Source organism: Eschrichtius robustus, chromosome 3 (genome assembly GCF_028021215.1).
Source record: "Eschrichtius robustus isolate mEscRob2 chromosome 3, mEscRob2.pri, whole genome shotgun sequence".
In the NCBI taxonomy this organism is placed as follows: domain Eukaryota; kingdom Metazoa; phylum Chordata; class Mammalia; order Artiodactyla; family Eschrichtiidae; genus Eschrichtius; species Eschrichtius robustus.
The window spans coordinates 64,927,493-64,955,259 of NC_090826.1; the positions used below are offsets into that span (position 1 = coordinate 64,927,493).

General features: G+C 37.8%; 2 protein-coding genes across 2 annotated transcripts in view; one reads left to right on the top strand and one right to left on the bottom strand.

Annotated features, from left to right (window-relative positions):
* TNNI3K (TNNI3 interacting kinase) overlaps positions 1-27,767 on the top strand; it is a 299,704-nt gene that overhangs the window by 201,970 nt on the left and 69,967 nt on the right. The window contains exon 21 of the mRNA XM_068540108.1: positions 9,142-9,251. Within this exon, the coding sequence (XP_068396209.1) occupies positions 9,142-9,251 (110 nt within the window). The remainder of the gene's footprint in view (positions 1-9,141; positions 9,252-27,767) is intronic.
* On the bottom strand, positions 14,393-27,675 carry LRRC53 (leucine rich repeat containing 53). Its single transcript, XM_068538598.1, is given in 6 exon segments — positions 14,393-14,707; positions 14,709-16,729; positions 19,354-19,866; positions 24,480-24,714; positions 24,716-25,272; positions 27,588-27,675. Coding segments are annotated over 6 exon segments (3,729 nt in total).

Sequence of the window (27,767 nt, forward strand, 5' to 3'; positions counted from 1 at the left end):
GTCCTGCAACACTCTACATGATTCAGTATTTCTGACCTTGCTCATACCATTTCACTTTGTATGCTCCAGCCACTCCAAACCTTTCCTTGCTTCCTTGAATGTGTTGCATTTCCTCTGGCCTCTGGGCTCTTTCACAAGCTCAGTTTCTTTGGTAAGTGCAATTAATGATGACTCCACAGAGATTACTGTGAGGATCAAATGAGATGATTTTGTGAACTTTGTAAATTGAAATCTCTCTGCAACTGTAAGATGAAAGATAAGGGCAAACTGTAATACAAGGTCGAGGCTTCCTATCATTCTGTGCTTGAGTGGAGTTCTCATTCTCCAGGGAGCCCATGTAAAAACTTCAAAGTCACCATTAATTTTTCTCTTTCCTTCTTTTCTTTCTTCTTTCCTCCTTTTTGTCTTTCTTCCCTTCCTTCCTTCCTTCCTTTTTTGTTCACTTGTTTTCTTACTTTCAATCCCACTTTCTAAATATCTTTCAAATCTATCCACTTCTCTTGCTCTCCACTGCTACTTCCTTATTTCACAAGTAGACTCCTGCACAGTATCTTAAATGGTATCCTTGTCTCTAGTTTTGCTCACCATCTTTTTTTCACCAATTTCCATACTATAACTACATTTAGCTTTCTAAACACTCAAATTTGATTATCTGGCTCCCCTTACTTAAAGTCTTCAATGTGTTTCCTTTGTTCTTAAGATTAAAAAAAATTCATAAAACAATCTACAAAGCCCCCATAGTTATGCTTCGTCTTTCCTCCCCAGGTCTACTGCCTGCCACTTGCAGCCTGTCCTCTATGTTCAGCCACAGGGAACTATTTCATTTCCCCAACAGGACACATTTCCTCTCACTTCCGTGTCTTTGCACACGTTAGCTGTTTGTCAGACACTCTCCTCCCCACTTTTCATCATACTAACTCCACTTTACTTTTAGGCCTTAGCTTAAATATTACTTCTTCCAAAAATATCTTCCTTAATTCTTCAATATTCAGTTAAGTGCAGTGTCCTTGCAATTTTCTCTACTTTGTTACCCTTTGCTAATTATAAAATGAATAGTTTGAAAAGATAAAGATTCCCTCTCTCATGAGCCCTCAGGAATATTTACTCTTTTTGGAGGGAGACTATTATATAATAAAACAGTTAAATATCTTGCCTAAGAATAACTTGAATCCAATATCTCAGATATTGGAATTTATAATACTTTAGTGGCAAAAGAGTTTGTTCATGATAGACACTGAATTTTTTAAAGTTGGACAGTTACCATGCATCAAGAACTGAGGCTGTTAATATCATCACAGTGGTTAGGCAGTCTAGCAAATGTTCAGCAATAAATTATGTGAAGGATCAGATTCAATATAAGCTACATATTAGCCATTTACAATGAGCAACAAATCCATGACTACAGTGTGGGCCAGGATTATCAATTATGGGAGTAACAACATTACACGTGGCTTATCCTCCTGGATTTAACAGAATCCTATCTCCTGGGTGAAATATATAAATAGAATGCAAATATTAGCATTGACTTCTATGCAAGTGATGAGTATGCCTTCAGAAGAACTTGAAGTTAGGGTCTCTTTTACATAGTATATGTTCAAATTAACCTGATAATCTCAGGTTTCGAAAAAACTGAAAAAGCCATTACATTCACCATCCCAAGGGTCACAAGATCAAATGCCTACAGGATCAGGGGAAGCAAGAAAATACTTGATGCAGGATAATGTGATGAACAGGAAATCACATGCTCTGACTCAAGGGGACAGCGGCTACCCAGCTCCAGCCAAACAGTGCCATGAAGGAAGTATAGGATTCCTGCTCACTGTTGCCATGTCAACTAATTTCTGTGTGTTTGTTCAGAAATCGAAAGATTTTAAAATGTTGGCAATTAACTCAATTTTTAAGAAAATATTTTTCAGGCTAAAGAGACTTGGCATAAGTGTAAGAGCATGAGTCTTGCAAGCTTACTCAAACTGCTTAACCAAGCTATACTTCAGTACCTCAGTGTCTTTATTTTTTAAACAGGGATACTAGTAGGACCTGCCTCAAAGGTTTGGAATGATGTCTGGCAACAGTAAGCACTCAATAAATATTAGCTATTACTATTATATTAAGCCATCCACAGTTCTGGCCAGGAACTGTGCGAGAGTAAGAGGAAAACAAAGAGGAAAAGGGCATTCTCTTGTAGTGCAGAGACGGCATGAGAAAAGTACAGTCAGCGGAGTAAATCCCAGCTAGAGGGAAACACGGAGCGCAACAGCTGCTCCTTCGAGGGCTCTCCTGCCCAGACTGGTGGTGGGAAAGGAAATCAGGGAAGGATTCTTAGAGCAGATGATACCTGAACTGCATCTTTAAAAGATGAGTACTATTTAACTGGTAAATAGTGGGGAGAGGGTGAAGGTGTCCTGGCAGAAAGCAGCCTGAACAAGGTGCAGAGGCATGAGAGATTCGCAAATCTTTCAGTAGGGATGAATCAGAGAATACAAGGGAATCAGAAGCAAGGTACATGCTGTAAATGTAAAGCTAGAGCTACATGATGAAGGGCCTTCTGTGTCAACAATGGAAGTCACTGCAGAATTTTAAGCAGGGCAATAGTACAACTCTATTATCTTAGAACGCTCCCTCTTGCTACAAAGCAAAGGCTGGATTGGAGAAGTTTGAAACAGAGGCAAGGAAATCAGGTAATCTAGAAGAGAATGTATAAAATCTTAACTGAGGAAGTGAAGAGAAAGGAGAGGCTGGTTTTGAGAGATTTTAACAGGACTTGCGGACATATTGAGGTGGAAGCACGAGGGAGAGGGAGGAGTCCAGGATGACTTCCAGGCTTCTGGCTTAGCCAGCAGGAGGATGATGGATACAGGAGGAGAGGAGGAGAAGGAGCCAAGCTACGAAGTCAAGCAGAGAGAGAAGAACCAGGCAAGATGAAAAAGGGGTTGGTATGACCTGGCAAACAAGACCTGTCCTGGATACATTTTAAAAAGAGAAACCAACACCTGCTTCCCATATTTTCTTTCTCTCCTGGGCCTGTCTCCTTTGGTACATCATGAAAAACTAAAGAAGAAATCTGGGATGAATTAATCCATCAGTCTATATTTTATCCAATCCCATTCCCTTATTACCAGGTACCCAATTGTGTGGATCACTTTCAGATTATAGTTTGGAGCCAAAGAAGAGAGCCTATTATTTTCCTTTTGTTTTCATGTGTGGTGCCATCTGGTTCACAAGGAGACTCAACTCGGTGTCCTGGGTTTCCTTAATGCCAGACTCTAAGTCTGGGACATGGCAGCAAATTAAGAACATCTGCCGATTGAGTCTAGCCAGATTCTGGTGAAACTTCATATTGAGGCTTTACCTCAGAGTTGCAAACTGCAGTCCAGTAGCCAAATATGGCTTGCAGACTTTTTGTGTGTCACATGTGGTTTTAAAAAATATGAATTAATGTAATTTAGAGACCTAGTTATGTCACAGGTCTCATATATTTATAGCCATTTGCATTTGCTACACCTGCTTAATATTAGATGATTATGTTCTGCTCATATATGATTAGGATCCTAAAGCATCTTAAATATAATACCCTCAAAGGGCATAAGCACATTGATGATGTGGACCGTGTTTTGACAGGTGATAGGAAAATAGGAGTGAACTGAAGTTCTGAAATCCTGTTTGCTATGCTAACATCTTTATCAGTTTATCACTGAGAAGAGTAATGCCAGCCAGTCACTACACAGATCACCGGAAAGATCAAATCGGTCCAACGGATGGTGATATTTCTATGAAAATAGCTGATATTAACATGCCAATACTTCATTACACTGACAAAGATTGCAATGAGAACAGACAATGGTGCAAATTAATCTATTCTTCTGACAGTCTGTAATGAGAATGGGATGTGGTTTAAAAAATTAAGCCATTCTTAGTACAATCTCAAGATTGCAATCTCATGGTCTCTCTCAGATGCTGTATGCTCTGGTGATACATCATTGAAAAGTGTCAGTTTAACAAAGAATGTGTCTTAGCTCTTGCTGGGATGGTAGAATGCATTTGCTTTGTCTCACCACAGCCCTGCCCATTAAAAACTATGAAGTAGAATCAATTGTATTTTTTAGAACACACATACACACAAACTAGAAAAATAATTCTGGCAATTTTATCTTAGTCAAAACTTACAAACAAAATATTGTACTTCATTGCTCTCTTTTTTACTTTTATAAAACCTAAGAGAGGAAGCGGTAAGTTACTTTAGGAATTCAGAATCTAGTACCAATTTATCCATAAGCAACATAAAGCTAGTTAAGTTCATCATGGAGAGCTGCATAGTCCTCCTCTCCAGAATGGCCATGTTGCGTTATAAACTGGGACTGATGACACATGAGGTGGGTTTTAGCCTTGTGATTTGCATTAACTCAATGCAGTGTTTCACTTGGTATTCATACTCAAAGAAACCTCAAAAAGAACTAAGATTTCTCATCTAAACAGATTAGAAAATATGCAGTAATATTTTTGATATCTAGTTCTCTAGATAGTTCAGACTAAAAGGAATCAGTAAGAGCCTTAGATCTGTAGATAATAATTAAAGCAACCATAACAGCTAACACTTGTTGAGAGCCAACAATGCAACAGATGCTCTATGAAGACTCTCTTTTAATTCTACCGATAAGCCGTGGATCAGGTTCTATTAGGATAAGATGTATGCTCAACATCATATGCTGGTAAGAGGTGTAGTCAAGACTTAAATTCATGGCTTCTTGTCCCCAGAGCCCACATTTGTCACCATTACAGTGTACCCTCACTGCTTCATCTTACATTTAGAGAAATTAATACTCACAGAGGCAAATTGGCTTTATTAGGATCTCCCAGAGAGTTAAAAGCAAAGACAGACTGAAAATTAGGCCTCCAGATATGCTAGTTAAGGGCATTTCTTAATATTTATACTGCTTCAGTTTATTGAAGCCCCCTCCCAAAGTGTTTTGAACAAAAGATAATATTATGGACTAAATATGCCACCAGATCTCAATAATTTATCTAAGCATGTTTTAATTTCACATTAAACTAAACATTATATTCATTCTACAGTGTTTCTTGCTAGCTATGCATTATGTTCTGTCCTAAAATCATAATAATGGGCAATATATTAATTGGCATTAATCCATCATCTTCATTCATTTGTATGATAAATGTGTACTGTGTCCTGTATACCATGATCTATATTATTTCCAATGAAATCGTATTTTGAACTATCTCATTTATTGATTCATTCATTGCATATCTATTGAATGCCTACAAATTGCCAGTCATTGTGCTAAGCACAGGAGACACAATGCTGAAAAGACACAGTCCCTGACCTCAAGGAGCTTGTGATCTATTTGCAGAGACAAGCAAGTAAATAGGCAATTAAGTTTAATATAATACATACTATTGTAGTACAGAGTGCTATGGGAGTCCATAGGAAGGGCATCCAGAGAGAATTCATCTAAGCTAAGACCGAAATGACAGTAGATGTAATGCAGAGAAAGAGTGTAGGGAAAAATGAATTACAGGGGAAAAAGAATCATATTTCACAACTTATGACTGAACCATTAAATCAGTGACATATACAGTAATTCATTTCTTTATTATTATTCATCCATTTACCAATTTCTTTGGAAAAGCATAACTTCATTTTTTCTGCCTATTATCACTCACATAGAATGTTCAATATATTTTGAATAAATGAATGAAGGTTAACACATGTTGTATTGAATGCTTGTTCTGTTACTGGCCTCTTTTGAGAGACAACACTCACAATCTCTTTTCATTTCTTTTCTTGATAACAAAGAACTTGAATCCACAAATCAACACCATGGTTATGCAGACCCTTGAGGTTGACTCACAAGTTTGTGTTTAATTTGTCTCATTCAGGATAATGGGAGCTATGCTCTAGAATTGTGCTGTCCAATATGGAAGCCACTAGACACACATGATTATTTAAATTTAAATTTATATTAATAGAAATTAAGTAAGATTAAAAATTCAGTTTCTCAATCACACTAGCCACATTTTAAGTGCTTAATAGCCATATGCGACAATATTGAACAAGAGAGAAGGACACTTTCATCATTGCAGAAAGTTCTGTTAGACAGTCCTACTCTAGAATCTAGATTATAAATTTGCCAAACTATTGATAACTATCTTAGGGTAGTACTGAAGAAATAATAGGCACTCAATATTAAGTTATTGATATTTTCAAATGTATCCTTATTTTCTCTTAATAGCAAAGTTTCAGTCGTGAAAGTGGAAACCAACGTTTACATAAATCATTTCACATATTTTATGTAGCAATCAAGGTAAAAATTTGATTAATGGGTGACAGTCTCTTTCCTGAATCTGGAATACCAGAAAAGTTCCCAGCTGCTAGTGTAGCATGGCCACTTAGGCAAGACTGACAAAGCAATCTCAAAGTTGACAAATTTCAATTCCATGACCCTTCACGTTGTATTGCCCACTTTCTGGCAGAGGTGCTAATGAGTAGTATCACTGCCAAGAGTGCGTAAAGCAAAAGGGAGAAGGAGATGCCGAGACCTTGCAGAATCTACTTTGAATAATGAAGAATTAAATATCGTTCGTCTTAAACTGATTTTTCAGACACAGTGCCAAGAAGCAAACAAATAACTTCATATACTTGATATCACAGTCTAAGAGTTTCAGAGGAGACGTTTGGCACCTGCAAAATGCCTATTAGGATATGTATAATTAGTTTAAGTGTGTTCACTACACCGGTTTATGTGCTTATAGCTGTACCAGCTCAACAATATCCAACTGATCATAAGGTGAAAAAGTAGAGTTAGAAGATCAATGATCAGTAAGCATCAGTTTATTTGTTTGCTTATTTATGTACCTCATTCCAAAAAGAATTAAAAATAGTCAAGAGTAACTACTGGAAGGAACCTAAAAAGCCTAGTTTTTTGTGACACAAAAATCATATTTTGTGAGTCCTGTTAAGTTTGCTAAATATGTTTTGAGCAGTCTTTTGTTTCTTTGTTTTCTTAGTGTCAGCAACTGTACTTGATAGTGGCCAGAAATGGTTGGAAAATGTGATAATGCAAATATGTTACAAAGGGCATTGAAGACAAAAGCAGGAATGAAATTCCTGATTCTGCCCTCAGCCTGGAACCATTGTACAATTAGATCACTGTTGCAAGGAAATATTGAAATTCCAGGTGGGCAAAGGGCATGAACTTAATATTTTAAATACAAATAACTAATAAATATCTGGGGAAATATTAAGCCTCACTACTTATCAAAGAACAAAATGTAAACAGCAACAAATGAGCTGATATATTTACCTCTCATATTAGCAAAATCTTTCATAAAATGAGAAAACCTAATTCTGATTCAGGTATAATGACAACCCTCCCATACACTTGTTATTGAGAGTATAAATTATTACAACTGTTTAGGAAAAGTGTTCATCAGTATGTATCAAAAGTCTTTAAAGTGGTTGTGCCCTTTGACATATTAACTCACTCCTCAAAATACCATAAATGATCTGTGAAATTGGGAAAGTCATATTAAAAAACATATTCTTTGAAGTGTTTACACCCAAATTTGAACAACCTGAAATTGAGAAATAAGTAAATCACACTAAATGCAGAGTCATTAAAAATATGTTAACATAGAATTTTAAAAACATGAGAAAATGCTTATATTTAATTTAGGGGGAAAAGTATTACATAATTGTATATTGGACATGAGCTCAATGATATGAAGAATATATAAGAAATGCTCAAAATATTTTAACAATTGCTTCCTCTGAATAATAGGATTTTATTCTAATTCTCTTAATTTTCTAAATTTCTATGTAAAACAAGTATTAATTTTACATTTGGCAAAATTATATAGTAATTCTGAATGATCCATAAAGCAATATGTTAAGTTGCATTGCATATAATTTCACTACATCTGCTGGATGCAGATCTATAAACAGAATTTAGCTGGAGTAAACTTTGGTGGAAGAGAGATAGTAGTTGTGGGTCACATCTCAAAAGTCATTAAGATATAGACAGTTGATTGTGACATCACAATCGAGAACACAGGCAGCAGTATCCTGGAACTTTAGCATCCCACGTGTGCAGAGCAATATTTCAGAGGAATAAAAGAGCTTCATGTGTTGTTTACAAAGTACTTTCAATGTGAAATGGCTGAAGAGAGCATGAAATCTGAAAAAAAGTTGTGCCAACTACTGGTTATATTAAAATTTTTATAAATTAAAAACTGCTTACATACACCACACACACACACAACACACACATAACAATAGCACTTACCTTGCACGCATGGTTTAAAAGGATCGAAAGAACTTATGTATGTATCTACCATGATACTTGATACAAAATGTGTTCAATAAAAGTAGCTATAAGCTTGGTTTCCCAGGGAGTACAGAAATCACTGGTTGCAGAACAGAAAAATAATCAGGAATCCACAAAGAAGTCCTGAGAATCACAACACAGTGATATGGAGTTTGAGATGAGCAACATTCAGACATCCAAGCAGGTAGGCAACACTAGAGAGTTTAATCAATGAGCGCTATTAGCTAAAATGATGGATTTGGAGTATCTAACAAGAGTTTAGCAAACAGTAACTACTTTATAAATATTAAAAATTAAAATCCCAACAATCTTGTAACCAGTAACCAGAGTTAAACTTAAAAAATAATCTATTTTGCCCAAGTGATACAGGTGCTCTCAGGCGTACAAAGTTCTGGGGCACCTTGTCTTGCTATGTGTAGTATAAGCTCTTTAGCCTGGGATTTATGCATTGTATAGGCTGGTCCAATCTTCCTTTCAGTCTTTACTTCCTAAAGCACCATGTACATACCCTGTGCTGCTTGCTATTTGTCTGTTCCTTTGTTCCTATATAAATCCCCTCTGCTCACCATTTGTTGAATGAACAACCAAAGAAACGAACAATTATAAAGATAAACTTATGGTAGCATATTATCCACTATTTTGCTTAAGCATATAAAAAAAAAAAACAGCATAGAGGCCTCTTTGAATCTCTGCTGATGTTGCACAGATTGATTTTTTAATGATTTTTTTGTTGTCTGTTCATATGTTTCTTGAAATAAATATGTGATTTTCAAGACTGACGTGACCATTTGGTTTGCAGCGGCTGCCGCAGCAGACATGGCTTACCACCATATCAGACCTCCCATCGGCTATTCCATTCCCAAGCCCATATCATCTCTGCTGATGCGAGGGTGGAATGCATGTCCCGAAGTGAGTAATTTTTACTTCCTCTTAGAAAATGTGTTATGGTCAACATCTGTCGCAAATAGTGTAGCTCCAAAGTCTACTCTCAGTGTGTATTTTAAGACTGTCAAGGCAGGAAGACTGATTTGCTTTCTGCTCTTTAGTCTCTAATTGCCTCAAGAAGTCTGAGTATCTCATATTTCTTTGCTGTTGCTCTCTGATTCTGAAATGTTTCTCACAACTGATTAGTAAGAGACCCTGGTATGACAGATGACTCAGTCTCGTCTCAGCTGCAATTTTATTAACTACGCCTGAACCACACTTAGTCACTTTTTTCAAGAAAGAAGTTTGGCACAAGATGGATTTGTGTGGGCTTTTCACCATGAGGCAGGCCTGCAGGCAGAGACCCCATGACCAGTGGTCTTCTTTGAGCCCTGGCTCAAGCAGGAGGCTAGCCCTTGTCCTAGTCCTTCTCTAACTCTCTGAGTGGCTGTATGACAAAGTAGCTAAGAGCATAGATTTAGAGTTTAAATGGAAGAATCAATATTAGGGAAGGAATAAGTAAAGTAGGATACGTAAACAGTGAAAAAAAATTAATATGATCATAGATCTGAGAGAGTAGAGGGGAACAGTCATATAATCCCAGAATGAAATCCCAGATCATCTGTCTGTAGGAAAGGATTCTTCCAAAATGTACCAGATAGATTGGTGTCTACTTTGTTCTCACAGATTGACAAAGGAGGAGATTTCACAACTTCTCTCTTGATATCACAGTTTTATACAGTGTCTAAGAATCCCCCTGCCAGTATGTCTGATGTCTATTGAAATCCTTGTGTTTTGACGTCAGCCCGCGTTGATTCTTCTGCTCTACGTGGAGGGAATTAGTTCACACTCTTCACACTGGAGATCCTCATACACAAAGGCCCAATAGCTCTTAACTGTCCGGTGCAAACCATCCTAGTTATTGTTGTCCTTTTCTTATATGACCTTGATTCTGATCCTTCCCAGACACTTTACCTCTCTTCAACAAGGGAGCAGATAAAGTAGGCTGTTGGTATCTCACCAAAGGAGAAACAGAATAAACCCTAGTCCAGATGTTTGGAAGGAGAAAGCAAATTTCCCATTCTGTTTCTAAAGGCAAAACCAGACCAAGTCATCTCCCAATCCTACAAGTATACACAAAAACTCTTATGAAGAAAAAGGAAGATAATTATGGAACATGGACTGAGTATCTCGGAAGAAATAACCTCTTCCTCTGACCATTTAATTCACCAGATTGTATATTTATTTGTGTAGAATCTTCTCTCACTACCAGAATGTTAGCTCTATAAAAGCAGGGACTTTTGTGTTTGTTCATTTTGTTTTCTTTGCTGCTGTAACCTCCTTACCTAGAACTGTACCTAGTAGATGTTCAAAAATATATGTTGAGTAAATGAATGAATATCACTATTGCTTATCAATGCTTCCAATCCCCTTATCTGAAATACAAGGTTTAGAAAATTGTCTTGAAAATTACATGACTTAAAATAGTTTGGGAAAAGCTTTCTTTGTCTTTCAGTATGAATCTCGGGCATATTTTCTAGGAATAACTGTGTCAGGCACCTAAACCAGAATTTCCTTCTCTCCTTGGGGTATGAACTATTCTAAAATATACCATAACAATCAAAGGGAATCCCTTTTGTTTTTATTAACTGACTCTTCATGATTATAGATAAGGGACATGGAAGTTTTAATTTGGAATAAAAGCAAGTCATTGGCACTTCTAAAAGCATTTTTTAGGTAGGATGGGTACCAGAAGTAACAGTTTGGAAAATGAGAAAGAGAAACCAGAATAGAATCAAAGGAGAATGCTATTAAAGATTAAAAATAAAAATACTATGAAGTCAAAAATTGAGTGCTTAGTAGAAAAATCTTGTTGCTAAGCAGGGAAGTACAGGGCTCTGGGGATGAGGTCCTCCCAGAGGAGGATGGAGAGAAAGTATAGTAGGAAAGCTAAGTCTCTGACTGGCTGGCAATATTTGTGCTTGTCAGTCAGGTGGCTCCCGGTTTGGCTGTGGTATCCATCTCAGCGTTATAAATTTGAGCTGCTTCTGTATGTGATATGCCTAAGTCATCATTGCATTGCCCAGTAGGGTCTTCACCTAGTCAGTAAGCTAAGTACTGAGGAGAAAGGGAACAACGGGCTAGTTTTCACTCTTTCCTTAAATAATTATTTACTGAGTCTCTACTATATACAGCCCCAGGGATGGGTGAGGAGATTCAATGGAGTTGTGCTCTTAATGGCGCTTAAGGTCTAGCGGTTATATGGAGATGAATAGAATAAACACATTACTGGTTTTATAGTTACAAGCCAAGATGAAGGAAACCAAGATTAGATGAGAATGAATGCTAAAGGAATACTAGCAAGTGGGGGACAAAGAGCTAGGTCAGGGAAGGCTTCCTGGAAGAGGTGATACTTGAGCTGAGATTATAAGCATAAATAGGAATTTGATGAATGAATGGGGTTGGTGAGAGAGAAAGAGTTCAAGGAAACAGAACATGGGCAAATTCATTGTGAGAAAAGACACAAGGGAGAGACTTAGTTATTGGAACATTGTAGCTACTGAGGGGCTATACCAGACCCTCATTTGAAACAAATTCATATTTAGATCTAAGACACTAACATCATGCTGCCTGGTCATTGTTTGCTAGGTTATCAACTTCACTTCTCATTCTTTGTCTTATGTCTGTCTTTGCTTCATTCCTTAAATTTGAAACACATTATTGTCTCCTGTGCATGTCTTCTTAGTCAAGACTCATAAAAATAGAAGAGGACAATGAAAACACTAGCCTATTAGAGATAGAGGGTGCTTGCTGGAAAACAGTGAGAAGTGGGAAAAAGTTCTGATAATTAGATGGAATCAGATTTTGGAAAACTTTGGAAACCAGACTAGGAAATTTGAACATGAAATTAGACAATTATATTTTGTCTCTAAAGTAGTGAAAGATATGATAAAAGTAATTTTCTGGAAAGTTCATCAGAGTTTGGTACGAAGGATTTATTCACTTAAAGAATTGTATGTAGTTCCTGTGGTGAGGCAGGCACTGAATTATCTCATAGTGTGCACTGGAATAGCTAAGCATCGTTTCTTAGTGTAGGCTGTGTATTATATGCTCCACATTACCCTGGAATGTTTGTTAAAATGAAGACTCTGGGATCCTATTCTAAATCTACTGAATCAAAATCTCTGGGATGGAGCCTGGGACTTTGCATTTTAACGTGCACCCCAGGTGATTTGTGCCCAATAAAGACAGAGAACTAGTGGGGTGACACAGCAGCAAAAGACACTGAAGTCAGAGTCTCTAGCTGGGCTGCTATTGCAGTAGTAATCCAGTTGGTTACAACACAAAGACTACAATGGTTACCATGGGGATTCGGGAGCAGGGGTAAGTCTGAGAACTACTTCAAAGGAAACATAAGAGAAGCAGGGAAAAGACCGGATTTAGGAAGTGGATGAGAGGAAAGAGTCCAGGAGAACTGTCATCACTGCCTTCTGAATGAAAGCTAGTGAACAGAATACTTTTAAGCCCTTAGATATGAGGGACATTGTTGGCAGTGACAAACAAAGCTAACAGCTCTACAGTAAAATGAAGGTGCTTAAAAGAAGATAGGAAAATGGAAAAGAAAGATAGTTACAGAGAAAAAGAGTAACCTGCTCTACAAAACTGAGGGAGCTGGCAATTATAATACAGTAAACTTAATGTGCAAGAAGAAGTTGGCATAGATGCTCTTCTTACCTTCAAGGTGCTTGACAAAAGGAAGTGGGATCAGGGGAGGCAGACAGATGGCATAGGAGTTGAGCTCGAGGAGAGAGGGGAGAGGAGTCGGAGTTAAAAGCAAGAACATTTTGAATCCAGGGAAAGAAGAGAGATAATAAGTTTAGGAAGTTTTCAAAATAAGAGAGTTGTCATTTGCTACCAATTCTGAATAGGAAAGAAAACAGGAAATAGGGGGGCATGTAAGCAATATTTACATTGTTCTAATAGTTTTTAAGCTTTATAATATTGCCGCATGTAGATATAAAGATATAGAGACTTCGATATAGAGACAGGGGAAGAGAAAGTTAGTTGCATTTGTGACCTTTTTTCCCACTAGAAAATGTGAAATATTATAGTATTCTACACCATGATGTTATGCTTTCAACATTTTACTAGGATATCACTAATAATATTGAGTATACCTCTATCTTTCAAATAAGTGTGGCTTTGAATAAGAAATGCTTATTGTATTATGGCTTTTAAATCTAATATTTATAAAGACATTTCTCTCCTGTGCATAAGGAAGAAAACTCACACCAAACAGTAGTGGCATGCCAAACTCAAGAGCTCAAGCCTTGAAAGCTTACATGCTAATGGGTTATTTAGTTTTCAAAATCTTAAGTTAATAACAATTGGCAATAAAGCTTGTTAATATTCCTTTTGTTCTCGAGCTATTGTGTTGATTTTGAAGTCCCATTTGTTCTAAAATGATTGAAGTCGAGATCTCCACCTAGTGGAATTATAGGATTTTACAGATTTTACAGAAATGGCTTACTACCTCTGGAAATCCTTAAATTTTTCTCTTAGAGAAATAACAGTTTTTAAAGACTTCTACTTAGGATCTAGCATAATTGTCAATAGAACAGTCGCAAATGGTTGAAATATGCCAATATGCATATCAGCTAGACTATAGTTAACAAACAAAGCTCAATTTTTATTTTCATACCATAATTAGGAAAACAGATCAGGCACAAGTATGAATATATAATCATCTATGTCGAAAGCAATATTGTAATACCACTAATTGAGATGTGTATAGTAATTTCCATAAAATAATCATCAAGTGTAAATCTGCTCAAGTACTTTTTCTTATTTAATCTTTCATTTGCTTAAGGCTTTTTTTTTTTAATGTTTGCTTTCTTTTCCAGGATGAGGCACAACTCTTCTTTCCCACTTTCCCATTCCTTAGAGAAGCAAACTCAATTAATTGTGTCAAACATATCTCGTGGCTCTTTGATTTTTGCATTATATTCAACTGTGTACTTTTATTTTATTGATAACAAAGAGTTACTGAGGATTTTTCCTCCAAAATACTGCATTTGAAATGCATGCAAAGGCAAGGGAGTGTTTGTGTGTCCTTTTGAAGAAAGCTAAAGTAGAAAAGGATTATTATTTGAGTTATTTTGTTCACTTTGTTCTGCCCCTAAAGGTGATGAATTAACATATTCAGCAGATGGTGGACACAATGTAGGTTTAGGAGCGGAGTTTTCAGCTTCATTTATTCTTCTAAGAATTAGAGACACCTTATTTTCTGCCTCAAAACTAATGTCTTTTAACTCTGGTAATGTCTCCCCTGTCATTGCACCTTCTTTATGTGCACTGTTATCTTTATCTGTTTGAAAATCTTGAACTTCTCTCAAATCATGCATATTACTGTTAATTTTAAGATCTATTTAAGATCTAAGGTAGTCTATTTTTGGTTTCATGGGAACTCGTCATTCTCAAATCCTTAGCTGTAATAGTCGCCTCAACAGAGTTTGAATCATATAATATATGTTTTTCACCTTTTCCATTTTCCCAAGTTTGTTGCTTTTCTTTTGTGGTGCCATTTAAGGTCATCTGTGTGGTCCTGATTAACATACTAGAATTTGCCTTGCTTTCTTCGAACATTTTTTTCTCTTCTTTCCCTACTATTTTTATCTCCAGTGCTTCAGCGCCGTCATCTCTGGCCAATGCATTTGTGCTGTCAATTCCTTTTTCACTACTATTGGTTAGAGGCCAGATGGCTTGAGTACTAAGAGAGGTACTGATATCCTTGGGAAGCTCTCTTTTATTTTGGTATGGAATAGAATTTGTCTTCATAAATGTAAAGTTGCCCTTGGATTGTGTCCGGGAAATAGGAGAGGAATCATAAGTTTCTGTTTTAGGAAGTTTCTTTTCTACATCATTTCCCTCACCCATAACACAAATTTCCACAATTGGATGTGATATTTTGGGTTCTGTCATTAATGTTTTTTCTTCGTTTCCAAGTTGTTCGTGACTTGAGACTTGCTCTACACGTTGTGAAGTTTGATTTTGATCTAAAGTATGTTCCTTGTAGGTTTCAGTCCCATGGATTTGATTCCCCAGGGACAAAGAAAACTGGTTTATCTCACTGGTCTTTGATTTGTCCTGCTCCATGTGTTCAGTGGGCTCTGTTGCCCCTTGGTCAGTAGCCCCCCTAGAATGGTGGGATGGTAAAATATCCCTTCCTATGTTTTCCAAAGTCGCTGGTGAGTAACAAGGAATGCCCAGTGCAAGGTGAGCTGCACCTCCCACTTGCTCAGCTGAGACGGGAGAGTGTAACTGCCTGTGTTCAGTCACAGTGGGTGTTGGCTGAGGCAATGTTGATGGGTTTCCATCAGGAATATGACCAGTAGGGTGACAGTTGCCTTCCATAGAGCTCTGGTTGGCCTCTGACAAGTTGTCAGCACTGAAGAGAGGAGCCTTTTTAATGTTTTTTCTGTAATATGGGGTCTGCTTTGGGGCATGTTTGAGAGGCAGCCGTTTTGCAGTGAATCTAACATAGTTGTTACTCTCTGACTGTTGGTGAAAATCTGCAGAGGACACAAGGTTTATTTTGGCTTCTTTCTCAGAAACTTTGGAGAATTTATTAGAAGGTGACAACACTTGTCTGTGTTTCTTTGGGAATTCTGGCAACGATTTTTCTGGATGGACTCTAATTTTTCTAAAAGGGTTTAAATTTAACTTTACCCTTAAATTTTGTCCTTTAATTTTCCCTTTGAAGTCAGATTGATTGGTTCTCTTCCTTTGCAGAATTTGTGGATCAGTAAGCCATTTTCCTCCTTTGTTTCTCTCCTGAGGATTGCTACATTTTTTGAGATCCAAGTTGGTCAGGTGGTTACTTTGATTTTTCTGCTCTTTCCAATGGCTTGATGTTTTGGATGGCATCACCAAACTATTTTTTTCTACTAAATCAGGATGATGAAAGCTAACCCTCTTCGGGGAATATGTTTTCTTGATTTTTGTTGATAACCCCAATATCCCCATGTTGTCCTCACTCATGAGGAATTTTTCTATTGCTCTGTTAATTTGGATTTGCTCTTTCTTGGGCTTTGAAAGTTCTCGACGATTTGGCTTCCTTTCTTTTACATAATCTTGAAATTGATCACAGGGCACATATTTACAGATAAGACAACCGTTTGGCTGCAAATGCCCAGGCCTGCTTCGTGTTAACAGCCCACAAGGATCATCATATTTTGATCTATGTTTTTGTAAGATTTTTTGTACAGAGTGTTCCTCAGGCTCACAAGGCTTGGATGATGAGCCTATAATAAAATGTCTCAGCCTGTGTGGTTGTAAGCCATTGTCTCCTTTTTCTATTGGAGGCTGCCATGATTCATTTGTTAAATGCTTTTCAAGACTTTCTCTTGCCAAGGCTGAAGCAGATGTTGCATATCTTCTACTAAATGTGTCACTGCTGATATCTGCTGAACAATAAATGCAGGAATTTAGCACTGAGCAGAGTTTTATTACTCCAACCAAACAGACGCTTAGAAGCCTTATGAAAGGTGCAAAAAGGACTCCTCTGATTATGGCAATTCTTGAAAATTTCCTAATTTTTAACCAAATCCTCAAGGGACATTTGACAGTTTGGTGTGTTTGCAATGACACTCTTTATGGCCACATTTTAATCAGTTGTGATGCTGATGTAAAAGTTGTGGAATTAGAAATAAAAATATTCATAGTTGTAAATCTTTAGATTAGTTGTCCATGAGGTTAGCTTTAAATATGAATAATATCTAAATTCTTTCCAAGTGGCTAGAGTAATTTTTTTCTCAATTCATTTACCACTTGGGACTAAATATTAGGAAGAACATAATAAAATATTGAGTAATATATAGGTTTCAAGCAGATAATAACCTCAACAATAACAGAGAGATACTTGTGATATTACTGGTTCCAATAAGGCAGAGTCCGTATCTGCTTTACTTGGCATCACTTAATATTCATTAAATATTTGTTAAATGAATATGTGTTTTGGACTATGGCCTGGTCTGTGTTGAAAGAATCTATCTGAGACTTTTAAGTGGTGCATGTTAATACAATATTTATTAATGATACATGTTAAATAATATTAGTGACAAAAATATTAGTAATATTTCACCATTAATTGACCATAAGAGGTAGGCATTGTGTTAAGTATTGTACATTCATTTTTTCATTTAAGAGACCTGATCCCTTGGACAAGTCCTATTTTCCTAGCACATTTACAGAGGAAGAAACAAGTTTAGAGAGGTTGCATGTTTTCTCCCAGTCACATGTCCGCTAAATGATACGGCAGAATTTGACCCAGGTCTGTCTGTTACTAAACCCCATCCTCTTCCACAATGCATATTAAGTTTAAAATTACATCTTACCCATGTACTTTTTCTTGTTTTGTGAAACTGGTTTATCCAAAGGAAGAAAGAAGTATTCCTTTCAGTGATAGAAAGAAAGAGGTGAAATAAGCCCCAACTTGCATCCAGTTCTAATCTAAGATCTAACTTCAACTCTCTGAGTAACCTTGAAGAAGCCATTTACTCACTGGATATCAGGAGATTAGACTAGTGGGAACTTTATGTGGGTATAAAATTCTTCTGGGGAAAGAATTGCTAGCCTTTAACATATTCTAAGAGAGTTCTGTGGCTCAAAGATAAATATTAAAAGCTATTGGACCAGATCACCTCTAAAATCTCCTCTACCCCTGACATACTGTAATTCTATGTTTCCGAGTTAGAAGCCCTAATTAGAGTGACATTGCCTCTTACAGACTTCTATTCTGGAGCAGGTGTGGTCTTGAATGTTTTCTCTCCAATAACTGTCCTTTCCAGTACAATGCCTGGCATGTACAAAATTTCAAGTCTTTCTTAAAAGTAATTGTATTGATTTGACAAACCAGCATTTGTGTGAAACAAGAGATTGGGTTTTAAATGGTTAAGAGGCCACTTTCCCTTTAGTACAGGAGTTTCCCACAGAGGAGTGAAGGCTCTGGACAAAGCTAAAATGGAACATCTGCCTAAGGTATGATTCTATTGAAAAGCTAAGTGCTTATTGCTTTATAAAATAAAACCAATCTGATCGGGTTTCTGTGGCAGATGTTTTCTTCCTTGGCTGTTCCTCTTTTCAGTCAAATCATCAGGCCCCCAAAACTGGTAAGATCTGAAGTCTGGGGGATGCAATGGCATAAATTCACATCCTGCTTTATACCACATATGGAATAACATACAGTTTCGTTCTTTTCCAATTGTCCCCACATCCATCCTTAGGGCCAGATCCCCATGGTAAGAATTTCTTGGGGCAGCACCTCTGTCATTCATATGTTGAGAGAAAGCTCTGCCTGTTTTAAACCAATTCAAATAAATGACAGGAACCTCCTTACAGAGCAGCTGTCAAAGGTTTCACTGTTGAGCCAGAAAGCATTGCCTTACCATTCAGGGAGAAAAAGGAAGACATTTAATTCATTGCCTCCACCTAAATATTGACATCACCCATGTACAGTGGGTAGATGTCACAGCCAGATTCACTTGGCTCCCAACATGGGACAATGAATTAAGTCCTGACTTTCCCTGAACTGGGAAGTTATCATCCCTGACAGCTCAGCAAGCAAAGTATGTGTCTTGACATCATTCCTGAAATGAATCACTAGCATTAGAAGGCCCATTCTTCTAACATGTCATGCTCTGGGAAGGTTGCTTACTGTAGAACTGGCATTAGACTCGAAGGATGTTGGAATAGAAGCCGATACTCAGCCTCCTATAAATCTTAACAGCACTATTGCTATTTAAAAGGCTTCTTAAAAACAAACAAACCAAAAAAAACATTGTTAGGTTTTGGGTCACAAAATTCTCTTGCCAATGGGCACAAGGTGTACTCTCAGCTCCTGAGGGTGGGAAGAGTCCATCTACACCTCACTCCATACGCACAAAGATACATGGCCAGTATCTTTAGTAGAGGAATAGGCTGGTGCCACCATGATTTTTATGGCATTTCTCTTTTGAGGAAATCAAAGGAGGCTACCCTTTCAGAGGGATTTAAACAGAGTGGGATTTTCTAAGACAAGACAACTCACCTATTGTTCTTGTTACATGCTGTGGCAGAGTTTGAGGTTGGACTTCCCCAGGCTCACGATTCCTCAGCTTTTCAGCTCTCTTTGGACAATATCTTGTAAGTAAGCTGGCTTCATTAAACGCTGCCATATTCCCAGGAGGCTCTGAACATCCTGACTGCAGCAGTCTGCCACCAAAGCAGAAGAAAGTGCTGTCTGCCCCATGGCCCTTCCCTTTCAGGTTTCTAAATGATCTGTCAAGGGCTGTGGACTCAGAGGCCAGTACTGCTTGTTGGCTGTTTTCCTGTAAGAGTGGCATTTCCTTTCTGGACCCCACAATGGACATGACCTTTATCTCGTTTTCCTGAGTTAAGTGGCAGTTACAGTATCCCTCAGCGTGGTAATTTCTTGCCTCATGATCACATGGGGATTCATCAAAGGTTCTGCAAGGAAGGTTTTCTGTGTGTTCATTTGCTTTGCCTTGTTGGAGTTTCCAGTTAAATACAACTAAACCTAGGCAAGTGAGACCAACAGCTCCTGTGACAAATAGAGAGACTATTAAAAGATAACATCATAGGAAGAAACATATAAATCATCAAATGTGAAATCCACAAATATCAAGGTTAATGGCTTAAAGGGTGTCGAAATGGGTGGGAAATCTATCACCATGTGGAAGAATATTAGTCCAGACAGAGGATATTTAATCGACATTGTTCTGTTTTCCAATTTGGATCTTTCTTTGTATCGATTAAAAATTATAAGAAACGATACCATCTGGAATGTGTTTGACAGAAAAAGGGTTTTTTTTCCATGGACTGAAGTTCATTCAAGATAAAATAATTCCTGCAAAAAAAAATTCTTTTTCTGCCTATGGGAAATGAAGCTTCCTATTTCTTAATCCCATAGTCAATAAAAGTAGACCACATTTAGCATATACCCTGACATTCTCATGTACAATAACCTCCTACCCCCAAAGAAAAAAAAAGATTCTACAAGCTATTGCCATATTTTAATCATCTCTAAAGATTCATCCCCTACCTCAGAATACATCATTGGCTTCTATTAGCGTAAAGGTCAAACTCCTTGGCATTCAAGACTCAGTATAATCTTGCCATAACCTTCTTTCCTAGCCTCATTTTTTATTATTTCCCACATTCAAACACTATGTTTCAAACTCTTCAATTCATTAGTCTTAAAATGTACTTCTAAGCCTTTGTGTATTCTCTCAATGATGCTTCTAATACTTTCTCCTATCTCTGCTTATTTGAATTTCATTTATCCTTTAAAATCTAAATCCTACCTCCCAATTTCTTGACACTTTTGCTATTTTTTTCCCATCTTGCAAAGATCACTCCCTTCTTTGAACTACCACAATAAAATTATTGACATCTAATCTCAGAATTCCTGGTACTGTCATTTCATGTTCTCTATAGGCTAGCTTATCCTCTAAATAACGTCGTAAACGGCAGTGTTTCTCAAACTCAAGTGCAGAGTCTAACCTGTTTCTACCTCACTGTTTCTCATCTTGACAAACAGCATCTTCAACCACATAGATGTTCATACCAAAGTCTCTGAGTTACACCCAACTCTCTCTCTGACACAGTGATTTCTTTTTTTCTTGGCACTTATAACAGTATAAAATTATTGTGTTCACTTATTCATTTGCTTGTTCACTGTCTGTCCTCCCCTGCTAGAATTAAGCACTATGAGGAAATGGATCTTTTCAGTCTTATTTGATATTGTATCTCCAGTGCTCTCAACACTGGCACAGAGGAGGCATCCCAGAATCGTTTATTGAATATTCTTAAATAAACAGAAGGAATTCTGTTTATGAATCCTAATAATGAAAAGCACTGAGTGATCTAATCTTACAAATCTCCAAAATGATGATCAGGAGGACATGGTGTCAGTATAGACTGAGTTTGGAGTTCTGCGTTGTGAGTCCAGCTTTACCTATAACTTGCTGTGTGACCCTGGGCAAGTCAGTTGCCCTGGAAAACTCAGTTCCCCGACTCTGGAGATGAGGACAGGGAATAAGATGATACCAGCATTCCAGACTCCTTGATTGCACTATGCCTGGTTCTCTCCACTGCAGACAACTTTAATGAAAATGTGATGATATTTTTTAAACTTGAAAGAAAAGAGAAGGGGTCAGGCATATTTGTTTCATTTTTTTCTGTTAAAGATGAAGATTAACCAAATAGAATAGCAGTTTCTGGCAAAATCTGCCAACCTTTTTGTAGCTTACCAGATCGTAACTTTTTAAGCCCCATTTTTATTTCTTTGACAACGATACACTCTTGGAAAGTGCTATAACATATTGAAATAATGAAATCTCTATTAAAAACACAACGTTTTTTAAAAGTAGTGGCAAAATTTAGATCAGAACATTTTAATTGCCAGATCCTAGAGTCTGGGTTTTTCCAAAGGTTTTGGTTTTTAAATGTTAAAAACCTGAAAATAATAAAATGTTAGAAACATCTCTGTATCTCTTACATGGAATAAGAAAACTCAGGATTCAAAGCTCTGTTCTGATACTTTTCTTGGGAACATTTTCTAACCTCTCTGAGCCTTATTTTTCCTCCTCTATCAAACAGGAATAATTAATACCACTCAGAGATCAAGTGAGATAATATATGTGACATGTTTAATACAGTATTTTGATATAGTAAGATTCAGTGAATGGTCATTGTTATATGTTATTGTGGTTGTAATTGCTGCTGCTGCTGCTTTTTAGGCTTGGTATTGTCCTATTAGATCCTAAAAGCCTCAGCTGTTAGGAAAAAAAATCCAAAACAAATCATTAAGAGAATACTTTGTATGGCTGATGCAGTTACTAAACCAAATAATAAAGGAAAGAAAGACCTAAATTTTCTTAAACGCATGAATCAGCCACTGAAATGAGAGTAAGCGTAATCTGATTATGGGATAAAGTTTCTCAGTAATTGTGTCCAAACCGTGAGAAACCACTCACTCTCCCGCTATTGTTTGCTAGAGCTATGTCTGTGTCACATTACCACTCAGGTATGGTCACTTTCTATTAGTGCAGAGAGCAAAAACAGCAGATGAAGCTCGTAGGTAGGCTGAACCTACTATCAAGAAGATGGCTGAATTTTCATTGCCATGGACATTGTTGCAATTTTTTAAAAGTATTCTAAGAATATTTCTGAGTTGGAAAGACAACAAAAATGCAAAATTAATGATAAAAATCTCATTGAAGAATTGGAAATGTTACAGCTTCATGAAAGCTTTCTCTTTTTATCCTCCAGTTCACAGAATAGGAAGTGTCAAGAGGTTAGGGGCCAATTAGCCACTTATCAGTTTTAAATTCACTGAATATGATTTTACATATTCCTTGGAATTGTGATGATTTATCTATAGCCAAAGAAGAAATAGAATCAGAGGCCAAATTTTAGCTCTATGTGTTTTTCCCACAATCTAGAGGGATAGATTATTGACCACACTTTCACTTCAGGAGGAGTAGCACCTTCGAAGGAGTAAATCGGTATCAAAAGTCAGAGCTGTTTTAAAGAGGAATCTCGCTTAAAAACAGCATCTTTAACAATTAATCAGTGAAAGGTACATTTTTATGGTAACTTCACACACAATAACTTAACATGCATGTAATAATATTTATAATTTATCAGCATGTTAAGCTTCCTATCATTTTGACGAAGCCTTTGGAACCTTCCAGAATTTTTATCTATCTCTACACTAATGCAGAGTTGCTGACTTGGCAAAATCTTTTCTAAAAATAGACATAAACGATACCTATAAGATACTAAGTATTCTAACACATTTAAGGAAAAACTCTCTGTTGCTCTAGTGCTTTTGTCTTTTGTGGTAAATTATTTCTTAGCACGTAAAATTACTGACATGGTTACACATCTTCTAAAACAATTTATCTTCCTGAGAGAATTCGAATTCACTTCCAAGTGAATTTGATTACTGCTGGTGGTAGTTTCACTGTCTAGACCTGACACTGGTCTCCATCTATCCTGATTAAAAGGAGCTAAAAATCTGATGTTCAAATGATTCACTGGCAACCTGCTATGGAATAATGATTTATGGCACATATTCAAAGTATATCAGTTCAGTCCTGAGTGCCATTTGCAAGCCTCTGGTCCTCCAGTGTTGGGGAACCCCCCACAAACACACACATCCCCCACACACACATACTTCCCATCACCATGGCTACCCACAGGTACAAAGGATTTCACCATGCACTGAAAGCATACAAACATCTAGATATCTTGACAAATCTCATGCATATTTGGTCTTTGACTAATGCCACAAAGCATCACATTACATCATTCATCCAGTGAGATGTAATGATAGCTGATGCATAGTTTAAAAAATTTTTAAACTACCATAGAAAATTTAAAGGATTGAATAGTATCCTCTCCTTAGTCAGTTGGGGGGTGGGGTAATGCGCCAAGTTTGTGAACAAGTTAGACAAACAGAAATCTTAAAAGAATTCAAAACCCCCAAATAGAAGAAAACCAAGGCACGTAGCAGCTAAATCACTTGCCCAAGTCACACAGCAAGTAAGAGCAGAGCCAGGTTTCAAACCTGGATAATCTAACTGCGGAGCTCTTGCTTGTATAAGCTGTATATATGCTCTTGTATAAGCTTATAGAGCTGGTATAAGCTCTATAGTATTTATACAAGCACTATAGAGCAGGATGCACCTGGTTGTCATAATAGAGCCCGCTGATTCTCACTCCACCACGGAGAAGCACACCGATGGGAGTGCCTTGAGGAAATAGACTATGTCTCCTCACTTTTTTAACCCCTATCTCCCAGCATCTTAATGAATGTACCAGTACTGAAATATAGACCATTCCCTCATTACAGACGAGAAAACTGCAGTCTGAATAGCAGGTTAATGTACTCAAGATCACAGTGCTAGTTATACCAGAACTAGAGCTCTTGAATTCTGGTTCAAGGCCCTTTCCTCTATGTTAGACAGCTTCTTTGCAACAGGTAATTTTTGCAACTTATGCCAAATCAACTAACATCCTCCCACACTACTGACAACCTCTCCCTCCCACAAGCCCTGGAAAGGTTCCCCAGTTGCCTGAGAAAGGCATCATTTAGTGTACTTCAAGAATATGGAGAAAAGCTGGGCACACTTCTCCCTGTCATACCTGCAAAGCCAAGGACAGTCAGCAGGGCCACATCCTGCCCTGGGAAGAGGGGACTTCTGTCCTTTAGAGCCAGAGTGAGGTTGGAAGCCTTGGAATCACAGTTAGTCTCGGACAGCCTTAGCACACCCTTTGCAGTGGCCACAGCCATGGTGGATGGCTGACAATTTAGGTCCTTGGCATTCCTGTGCGTGCGAGCAGAAGACTTTACGTAGTTTCTTAAGAACCAGGCAAGGGGGGTAGAGATCACAAGTGCAGCTCCACTGGTTCTTATCTAAGCTCAGAAGGATTAACTGCTTCAGTGGAGTAAAAACATCCGGCAGGACTACTTCCTGTAGTCGAGGCAGGGGCCGGAAGGCATCTTTCCCAATGTAGGAAATACAATTGTTAGATAAATCCAGATGCCTGAGACTGTGGAGATCTGTGCCTCCCAAAGAACTGTCTGTCAGTTTAGTGACCTGATTCCCATCCAGCTGGAGCCGGGTCAGGCCCCTGGTGTTTCGGAACCAAGACCCTTGCAGGGCACGGAGAGCGTTATTGCTAAGCGCCAGCACCTGCAGACTGCGAAGCTTGCTGAAGCTGTGATCGGTAAGTGAAGAGCTGGATGTTTGGTTGTGCTCCAGCAACGACATCCGCAACTTTGAAAGGGTGTGCAGGGCGTCTTCCCGAACATCCTCGATGCCATTTCTGCTCAAGGAGAGCAGAGCAAGATTAAACAAGAGCGACAGATTTGTGCTCTCTATAGAGGAGAGATACCCATCAGTGATGATTAAAACCCTCGTGGTCACAGGGGCTGCTGTGGAGAAGAAAAGCACAGACTAGAAGCGAGTACACACACGTGGGAGGGGAGCACAGTGGAGAGCAGAGATAATCAATACCCTCTGAGCACAATCCTATCACCTGGGTAAGAACAATAAACAAAATGAAAATGACTCTCTGATGTCTCAGTTTAAGGGGAAGGTGGCTCTTTATCAGAATGATGGATTTTTATATTCTTTGTTACCATGACGTGTTTATTTGAGAAACACAAACCCATCTGTTCCTTTAGATGTCAGATTTAATTCATTGTTTCGGATTATCATCATTGATGTTTTTTTGAAAGTGGCTTTTCAGGCTTTCTCTCTGTGAGGCTGTGTACTGACCTGCTCCAGCCCTGCTGGCCCAAGACAGATTCACTCAAGAGTCGAGCCTGTGTCTGAGCTTCCTAACCAGTTTTCCCCAAGCAATGTATACTTATGCTGTGAAGCCAATCATCTTTTCTCTCAAACATAAATGTGTGGATTGGGGTGGGAGAAGTGAGAAGGACCGTTGGTTTCTGCTTTTTAGCTCCAGGCTAAAAGTTGGCAACTTGGTAAGGATCTGTGTTCTCTGCAGACAACCTGAGGATCTGTCAGTGGGGTTCTCATTATAGTCTGGGCCATCTTGGCCTCCTGTCTAATATCTGTTCCCTCCAATGAAGTCCATCATGTGATGACAGGTGGTACTCAGGGCTTCCAACTGTTAAATCCCTTCACCATAATCACCCCAGAGCTATCACTGCTCTGTCATTAGAAATCAAAGCGTTTTAACTCGATAAAGATGTATTATAATCAGGAGTTATTGTAACACATCTTTATCATGCTAAAATTGTTTTGACTGCAAATGACAGTGTCATAAGGATGGAAGAGTCCATTGTCCCTGGGAGGTCTACAGGTGATATTAGAACAATCAACCATGGGGGAAGCAAATCACAATTCCCTTATGAAATTCAGACTACATCACTGAAACAAAGAGATTAAAAAAATGTAAAAGACAAAGGATTTCCACAGTGCCTTCTTTTGGAAGAATTGCTCCCATCTCCGTAGCACGAGCAAGCTTAAGTCATGGGGTTTTTGTTTGGGGGTGTTATTTTTTTTAGTATTTATTACTGATTATTTGAATTCTATTAATTCTAACCAGTTTGGCATTTTTTTCCTTTCATCATTGTTTTTCGTATGGGCTGAGGGAGTTTTGTTTTTAAGGATCCTCAGTCCTCTAGAGATTTCTGACTCTGAGGGAGCAGGCGATTTTTTCTGTCAATTACTTCTTGTCTAGGACCAGACAGGCTCCACTTGCAAATCATCCATTTGTCTCTGTGTTTATGAAATCTAACTTCACAAATGTGACACTTTGTAAATGAGAAGGAATATATAGAGGTGCAGCAATGTAGATGAGCAATATTTGTTTCTTACAAACATCAGCTATCTCTGATCAAAGAAAAAAATGTAGTGAAGTCAGATCTATTTGAGAGGATGCGAGTTTAGTGTTAAGTGTTTTCTATACAGATTGGAGACAGTATACAACCAACTAGCCTTGAAACTGTCTCTCTCCTGTCAGGAATGACAATGCCATCTACCTCTTAATTCTCATGGGGTCATAGGATTTTAGAAATGAAAGAACTCATTTTCTTCCACTCGATATTAGATTTGTTTCTGAAATTTTTCCATTGGCACGGTTTATAGCTTGTTTATCTCTTCTTGGATATCAGGATGTAAATCACATTCTCCTCAAATTTGTTAATAAGGTGTCTTATTAAATTGTTGACTTAAGCAAGCAATATGTAATGAATACAGGCAGTGTATCTTGTTAGCATTTCTACAGCTCATTTACTACCAATAAAAAAAGACTACACTTTCAAAATTAGATGCACTTTGATAATAATCCGTTTTGTTGGTACATCACTTAATCTTACTAATGCTGAACAACTGCAGTTCAGGTTCCTGATTCATTGATATTTCTTCCAGCCTGTGGTAGGTTTCAAATCTGCACAAAGTGTGGACAAAATATAATTAAAGGATCTATTTTTTTCTTTTATTAAAAAAAGTGTGTAACAATAAAATGGTGGTATTCTTTTATCAGAGCAAAATATCTCAGTTACCTCTGAAGGTCTTAAAATAGTTTTGGTTGAGACCACCAGGGACGAACAGGAAAATAAAATAATATTATCAGTCTTTAGTCAGTAAAGAAAGCTTGCTCTTTAAAAGTTTACCTCTTTCAGGCTGAGCCGAGAGATCAGTCAGTACAAAGAAAGGCATAGAAATGAATTTGTCAGGTACACTGAACACAGCTTTTTAGAGTTACTGGTTTTATTACCTACTATATAGGTTATCTGGTGACAGAGGGTTACATCTTTGGCGCACACCACACATGATGCAGGGCAGGCCGCCACCAACTGCAGCATAAGGGCAAAGAGATGAGCCATCCACCTGAAAGGAAAGTAGAGGGCAATGCACATCATAATGTTGGCATTTATTATCCAGGGATTTCAGTATA